This window comes from Solanum pennellii, chromosome 11 (assembly GCF_001406875.1).
Source record: "Solanum pennellii chromosome 11, SPENNV200".
NCBI lineage: Eukaryota > Viridiplantae > Streptophyta > Magnoliopsida > Solanales > Solanaceae > Solanum > Solanum pennellii.
This window is the reverse complement of record NC_028647.1, coordinates 36,588,708-36,596,681: the sequence shown is the minus strand read 5'-3', so window position 1 is coordinate 36,596,681 and position 7,974 is coordinate 36,588,708. Positions and strand designations below refer to the sequence as shown.

The 7,974-nt window shown below is 32.9% G+C and overlaps 1 protein-coding gene across 1 annotated transcript; it reads left to right on the top strand.

Moving 5' to 3' along the window:
• Positions 1-863: 863 nt before the first annotated feature.
• LOC107002936 (DNA repair RAD52-like protein 2, chloroplastic) lies at positions 864-5,807 on the top strand. Its single transcript, XM_015201147.2, has 4 exons — positions 864-1,339; positions 1,592-1,629; positions 3,594-3,685; positions 5,408-5,807. The coding sequence occupies exons 1-4, from the start codon at positions 954-956 to the stop codon at positions 5,537-5,539; spliced, it is 648 nt and encodes a 215-aa protein (XP_015056633.1). The 5' UTR covers positions 864-953; the 3' UTR covers positions 5,540-5,807.
• Positions 5,808-7,974: the final 2,167 nt, after the last annotated feature.

Here is a 7,974-nt window from a genome sequence, read left to right as displayed (position 1 = left end):
AAACAAGTCCGGTGGGACGAGCTCGACCAGAAATCAAACTCCTTGCTCTCCCTAGCAAGGGTTTCGAACTCGAGATCTCCAACATAGAAGTTCCAAGCCCAAATCATTGGGTCACCCCCAAGGGTCAAATATAGATAATTTTTCATCATGCAAATTCTTGATTTGTCAATATTTCACTTCATATAACATGTTAAGGATCATTTGATAGCTAAATAAGAGAATTAATTATTCATATATTAATTTTTGTATAGCTCATATGATGTTTGATAAATATTCTTGTATAGATAAGTTTTCATTTTTTTAGTCATGCGAGATCTTGATCAGACAATATTTCACTCCATATAACATAGTTATCATTCATTTGATAACTGAATAAGAAATAAGTTTTTCATGTATTAACTTTCATATAATTTATATGATATTTTGTAGGTAGATAAGAATAAGTTATTCATGTATAAAATAATAAGATGTTTGATTGGCCATTTAGAAACCGGCATAACTAATACATATTATGAGGAATTCTATGTAGGATAAAAGATTAAATAACTAATACACGAATAACTAATCGATGAATAACTCTAACCAGTTATCAAACGATCCCTTAGTATAACAATTACTTTATAAAACTTACCTTCAAATTTTGATGACACATTCTTATCACATAAAATACTAGTTACGAGCTTATATTACATTCGTCCCTTTCCAATACAATACATAACATCATTGTAAATCTCTCAACTTTTTTAAATTATTGAGGCGAGATACTTAAAACTTACTGTTGAGATATTTGTATATCAATACACACTTTTAACTCTGCCTCGTGAGTTGCATCACTAAATTTTAACATCCAAACAAGACCTTAAATAGAAGTCTGCAAATGCCTGTGGGCTTACAACTTTGAAGCCACGTTTACTTCTTTTCTTTTCTTTTTTTGTTTGCGAAAAATACTCAAAATGTTTGCGCATTGCACAAAGTCATCGCTGCCGGCGGCGGACGCCCACCTACCAACGCTGCGGCTCCCAAATCCACGGCGGAGTCCGGCGGCAGAGCTTCATTTCGGCTTCAATAGTTTTTCTATTAGAACATCGAAACTGCAAGTCAAAGCTTTGGACCGGAACAGTAACAACAGTAGCACCGGTGACGGCGTCGGCGCTAGTAAGAACGCCGCTTCATCGCCGTCATCATCGGTTCCGAACACGAACTACGTGGTGCCACTAGACAAGGCTTCGTCTTGCATTACTCGTCCCTTGGCCGAGATCCTACGTGACCTGAACAAGAGAATTCCTGATAACATCATCAAAGCTGATAAGAATGATGATCACTCCACCTTTATCACCTGGTAATTTCATTTCTCTTTTATTAGTTTTATAATTTTTGATTTTGCAGGCACAATTTGAAAATATGTTTTAGTTTAAGAAATTGTTGCTTACGGGATGTTATATAATTTATGTACTCTCTGAATATGTAAAAATATAATAATTAAAATTAATAATTCACATGAATTCTATCAGTCTGAAGGAGTATTTGATTAAGATCAGCCGCAGCGATTTCTGTTGTTGATCTGATACTGAAGACGTTGTTAATTATTTAGGTACCATGCTAACCGGATGTTGAGCTTCTACGCTCCAGGTACGGTAGCATTTTTGTTTATTTTTTCTATCATTATGTTGTTGTATACTACTTATGACTGTGTTCTATTCGTTGTATCATTGGTAGAGAAATAGGATTGGGGAAGTGTGTAATTTGGTCATGTAGATGAGATTGTATTATTTTCTTTTGTCGGAACTAATGGAAACATTTTGACATGAATTTTTTGGTGGAAAAGCCCCATTTATTTGCGTGTGATTTGTTAATAAATAGTTTCTTTTGCAAAGGAATTGAGTTATTCTGAGACCATCACTAGAAGTAGGAATCCCTTGAGCCTAGAACAGAGAACATGTCTTAGATGATGTTCCTGTGCATATGTTTATGGTGACTCTTCTTCTAGATTGGCAGTATTTAAAACCTTAATCAGCACATTTGAAGAAATGCACTTCTCAACCATAGATACCTCTTCTTTCTCGTCTTCTTTTATGTTGAAAGTTTGTGTCTAGGATTTTCTGTTACTTAACTTCCTCCATCACAAGTTATTGTTTTTCGGTGTCCTCCATAAAATGAAAATTTTACAATAAAGCATAACTAATTCATTTAATATCTTCAAACCTGCAATAGGGCATAGCCTCCAAAGCTTTGACATTTTTAGCTGTTCTACTCAATGAACATCCTAATAGTCAGTTTTCAAGGTTCCTTCTTCAGTTCCGTATTCCTTTCTTACAGTGTAGAATGATCCCTTCCATTTTCCCAAGCCCTAGGCATAAGTAAGGGTTGGGGGCTTGAATGTTCTAACCCTTGAGCCTCCTCCTTCAATCCCATGAGAGGTTCTTCCTCTGAAAAGCTAGTTTGTCAGGAGTTTTGTTGACTGTTGATTGGATGCCACAGGAAATGCCTTTGCTTGGATTACTACATCAAAAACAGAAGAAGGAGTTGTCTCTGTTTGGGGTACCCTACAGCTTAAGCCACAGATTCTAATTAACTGATAAAGAAAACACAGGTTTTAATTAACAAAATATCTCAAAGATCATATTGTTATGTCTAGGTTTGCACTTCTGATAATGGTGCAATCCTCACTTCTTTTTATTAGTTTAAGTTTCTGCAATTTTCTTCAGTCAACAATTTTGGATAACTGAACCTATCTCGTATCTTCTGATCTTTAATGCTTTTCACAATTACGATACAGAAATGTGGCGATCTGGATTTAGCTTTTAAAATCTAATATTGAGATCAAGCTACTTATACATCACTGGGGAACATGAGCTTGGACTTTGGAAAGATAAAAGATATATGATTAATTCATCTTTAATGCTAGTTTTTACTGTAGCTAAATTATCATCTAGACAAATTTCACCCTTGATATTGTTTAGTTTGCTGTCTAGATGAGTTGGGAAATATGGGATAACCAATGGACAGTAAGCAGTCTTGAAATTCTCACCCACCAATTTTTCATTGGAAACACCTTAAGTTGTCAAGCATATTTTATTCCTTAGCAGTATTCCCAGCAAAAAACATTTGCTTACTATGTGGCCACGGCAGATGAATCAATGATATTTCAGAAATTCTCAGTGATTCTTGTTTCCTTTTTTCTTCTTCTCCTTCCATTATATTATTTGTTTTAACCTTCTCATGTCTTCTTCTTCCAATTGGAAATGACATGCTTCTTCTATCTGATCGGCCCTATTAGTCTACCTTCAATTTTTTCTGCAACATTTTTGCTCTAGTTTTCTTAATGTTTTCACTTCATTGTGCTGATGCTTAATCCCTTGCCCTTGTAACTTCTATGAGGCATTTACATTTTTGGTTAAATAATATGTGTTGCAAGCTTCAGCATAATGGTTGATTTGCTTTGTACTTAACTATTATTATTTCTGAGTGTTTCTGGAAATGACTAGAAAAATATGTGCAAATGACCTTCATGCAGCATATCGATGACTGATGTAAACACTGGGAATTAATTTTTGTGTTCGAAGCATATGTGATGATTAAATTTCTTTTGACAGGCTGGTGTGGGGAAGTACGAGATGTCATTTTCTCAGATAATGGAAGTGTGACAGTTGTTTATCGTGTCACTATACGCGGATCAGATGGAGAGGTATGATCATTCCTCCGAATGAGTGCCTCATCCTTTTTTTTTCTATGTTTTCCCCCTTCCTCTTCCCCCTTTACCATTTCTGAATATGCTTCTATGTTTGATTATAATCAGCAAGGGCCAAGTAGACTTGATCAAGAATTGGCTATAAGTCTTCCTTTTTTAGAAGTAAATCATTATGCAGCCAATATGGCTTGTTTGATTTTGTTGTTCCAACATGAAATGCCCATTCTTTATTTTTCCTTTATTGTAATTCATTTTAATTGCCAAATGATGAAGTGGTAGAATTTTTGGCTCTAGAAGATTGAAAGAAAACCTAAGTCCGTTAAAAAACTGAAGTACAAAGTTGTTCCTGTGAGGATTTATGAAACTAGCTAGCATATGATTAAACAAAGGTATTTAAGATGTATTCGATGTAGCTCAAAGCTTAAATAAGAATGAAAAAAGTATTAGGCGATTATCAAATAAATAAATAAATAGGTCATAGAAGCCCTTAAAATTCCTCAAGTCTTGGCAGATCTTGAGCTTGAAGTATTGAATTTGTCAGCGTAAGGCGGAGGCCAACCTAGCATCTGCCACGTAAGATAGCATTGTTAGATTTTTTAATGTCTAATAAAGGTTGCAGCTAGTTTTCCTCTTACTATGATTATTTATATTTATGTTTGCGGGAGCTTTACTATATACTGTAGATTTGTTGATCAAAATCAGGTCAACAACTCCATACGCTGCATATACATGGTTTCTGTCGTGTTGCCAGTCTGTGCAGATCTAGACGTATTACATGTATTTAGGTTGTGATAAAACCCTACTCCACTTTTTCTCTTCTACATCCAAAATTTGGGTCATCTTTTGATTGTGAACACAAATTAGTAATCTTCTCAGACATTAGTTGAGATAGGCTCAAGTTGATCTAGACACCACCATCATCAAAATAATAATAATCTTTCTGACATGAAGAATACGCTGTAGCCAAAGTCTAAAGTTTCATTTCAGACTTCTGATGTGAGTCTATTAGAACTTATTGAAAAGAAAACTAATAGTTGGTCCAAATTTTCGAAGGTTGTGTCTTCATAACTGCAGCAAGACAATTCTTATGTTTGTATTTCTTATTTCTCAGATATGCAGATTTTCTAAAATCCAAGTTTGTAATTCTTTGTAATTTTCTAGGTATAGGTTAAAGCTTAGTTCATTCTGTCCTTTACTCTTGATCATCTTTGGCTGATATTAGCCAGTAGGATTTCTGTTACCTAGCTGGTTTTGGAGTTTTATCCTGGAAGCCTACAAACTCCACCATAATGCATATGTTTCAGCAAGGTTGCCTTAATTGGTTATTGTGGGAAGTGATACTGATACCTTTCGCATTTGATAAAGTGGGCTTGCATGGACAGGTTTAATGATAAAGTAACTGTTCATTATTCTATTTTAAGGACCACGTCTCTTCTATTAGCTTGCATGTAGGTTGCGTGCCCTGTTCATTACACTCCCAACCATCACTAAAGGTGCCTTTATTTGGCTCAAGTATCATGTGTCATTGATGTTGTAAAACTACCAAGATGGAGAAGTGTATTGATCAATAATTGATCTTGCTATGTTTTTGAAAAAGCACGCAAGCACTTCCAAGTTCCGATAAACACTTCTCCTGTTGAATTTAGGTTGGAGTCATAGTCACCGTGCTTCCTTTTTTTGATGTGTGTACTTGTACATTCTTTTGATGCATTATTCTAGGCACACCGCGAATCAACTGGAACAGTATCACCAGGCAATGGACAGTACACAGATGTGGTTGCTGCTGCTGAGGAGATCGCATTTTGCAGAGCATGTGCTCGTTTCGGGCTTGGCTTGTATCTGTATCATTAATAAGAATAGTGGACAGTTTTGAAGATGCTGTTGAAGGAAACATGATGTAATATTTATTATGCGGGATGATGTAAAAATATTATTCATGAGGATTGTTAGTTATGTACTAAAATTATGGTCATGGTCATGGAGAATTGAGGCCTCAAAATATGAAAAGATATCAGATATCTTCTATTGTTCGACAGAAGTGTATCGTATGTATTTGTTAGATTGTAATGCCTCAGTAGTTGATACTTACTATTTATGTAGAAATAACGTCCGCTGATCATTTCTCGGTTGAAATTTCGCCGACAAGTGTGTTGTTCGTGAATTTTACTCCAAAGTGGATCGATGTCAAAATACACTCCCTAGAATGATTGGGGAGTGTACAAATATTCGATTTTAGGTAGCAAGATTTCTGCTCCACCCAACATACAAATATTTTATTTGGTATATTTAGATATACATTATTGATACCTAATATATGATAATAATATGATAATAATAAGAATTTGATATACAAAATAGTTTGTAACTGTACATGATTTCATTTATATCTAATAAACTTATATTACCGTATTTAGTTTTAATCTTCTTTTAACTTTTTTAAATTGTAGTTAGGGTGTTCCCGGGTTGGTTTAGATCGATTATTGGTCAAAATCAAATCAAATTTAATCGGTTTTAAAATTATCAAAACCAAACCAAATCAAATATAATGTACATTTATCGGTTTGGATAGTTTTTATTTTGGTTTGGTTTAGTTCGGTTATTCGGTTATTAACCATACATAAAAATAAAAGAAACTAGTCATTCAAAACGTGAAAAAAGTGAAAACAATCCATCCATTCAAACGAAAAAACTAGTTAGAATGAATGTCATCACAAAATTTTCGATCATTGAATTTACTGAATAAAACTTCAAAATTCACTATTTTGACATTAGAAGGCAGAGACAATGACATTTTCAGTCCCACAAAGAATTTCGATAGACACTCATATATATGGAACCAATAAGAAAAATGTTTTCACCTTGGACTTTTTTTTTTCATAAGTAAATTATAAATAAATTTTGATGAAACCTATATAAAATCTTTAAATTGTTTATCAATATAAACATTATGTATGTATAATAATAAAACATATGTATATAACTTGTTGGTTCAGTTCGGTTATTTATTCGATTTTTTCGATCAAAATCATAATCAAATCAAATACTATTGGTCCTTAACAATCTAAAATCAAACCAAATCATAATCGAAATTAAATCGATTTATTTAATCAATTTGGTTTGATTTTTTGATTTGGATCGGTTTTTATTCAAACCACGAACACCCCTAGTTGTAGTATATATAATACTTTTGCTCCTTAACCTAGTATGAAATTGCGGATTAAAAATTTTAATTTACAACCTACCTCGCCCCGCTTCAATATTTTTATGAAGTAGTCCAACCCGCCCCGCTTCTTCTTTAACCCATCCCGCCCCATCCAACACATGTCCCGTGCCATTGTCAATCCTAATTTTAGGACCATAATTTAAAGAATAGCCAAAGTTACAAAGTTTTAAAGTTTAAGAGGGTGTTTGAATTGACTTAAAAGTAATTTTGTCAAGTTCAAAAATAAGTCAAAATGACTTAAAATAAGTTATAGTATATTCACAAGGTTAAAAATAACTTAAAATAAGTTAAAATTAAAAATAGGTCTCCCCTTATTTTATGTTTTTTGACTTAAAATCATTTAAGTTTAACTTATTATTCTTTAGATAAAAACTATTTTTTTAAAAAACCATTCCAAACGGCTCATTTTTAAAGAAATAATCATTTTTAAACTCATGTACGATTAGCCCTTAATTACTAATTTTTCACGTTATCGCATTAGTACTTCTCACGTGACTAATTTATACATAAATGAATTTTATATTATTAATAATAATTAGTGTTATCCACTCGATTAGGATTGTTCAAAATCAAATCGAAAGTGATAATTTCAACCAAAAAAGTTATTCATTTAACGGTTTTAATAACAATCTTAATTTTTTGTTATCGCGTTATTGATTCTTCATGGTTTGAGTTTTTTTCTTAACGGGTTAAACGATAACCCAATAGCAAATTAAATAATTATATTTATACCATTTTGTTTATAAAATCCTTGACTTAGAGTTTAGTTTCCTACATTTATTTATGGATATTTCAAACTCTTATTCTACAATGTAAAAGAGTTTGTTTTTGATCAAGATGTAATTTTTAAACTCATATGCATGGTACATTTGGTTTGTCACCTTGTTTCTAAGTGATTTTCAGTGACTTTTTTTTTGGTGTCAAATCTTAACGATTAAATTGATAACCTATTAACCAATTACTGATAAGTTTATATCTTAATTGTTCTGTAACGATTACATCTCTATAAATCAATATTAAATAAGTTAAATTGGTAAACTTCAAAACCGAAGTGATTGGTACG

What these genes read in the sequence shown, in the direction of transcription:
- LOC107002936 (XM_015201147.2), top strand. Translation starts at nt 954, where the DNA reads ATGTTTGCGCATTGCACAAAGTCATCGCTGCCGGCGGCGGACGCCCAC. An exon ending in CACTCCACCTTTATCACCTG is followed by an intron (nt 1,340 to 1,591) that starts GTAATTTCATTT and finishes TTAATTATTTAG; the next exon opens with GTACCATGCTAACCGGATGT. An exon ending in TACGCGGATCAGATGGAGAG is followed by an intron (nt 3,686 to 5,407) that starts GTATGATCATTC and finishes GCATTATTCTAG; the next exon opens with GCACACCGCGAATCAACTGG.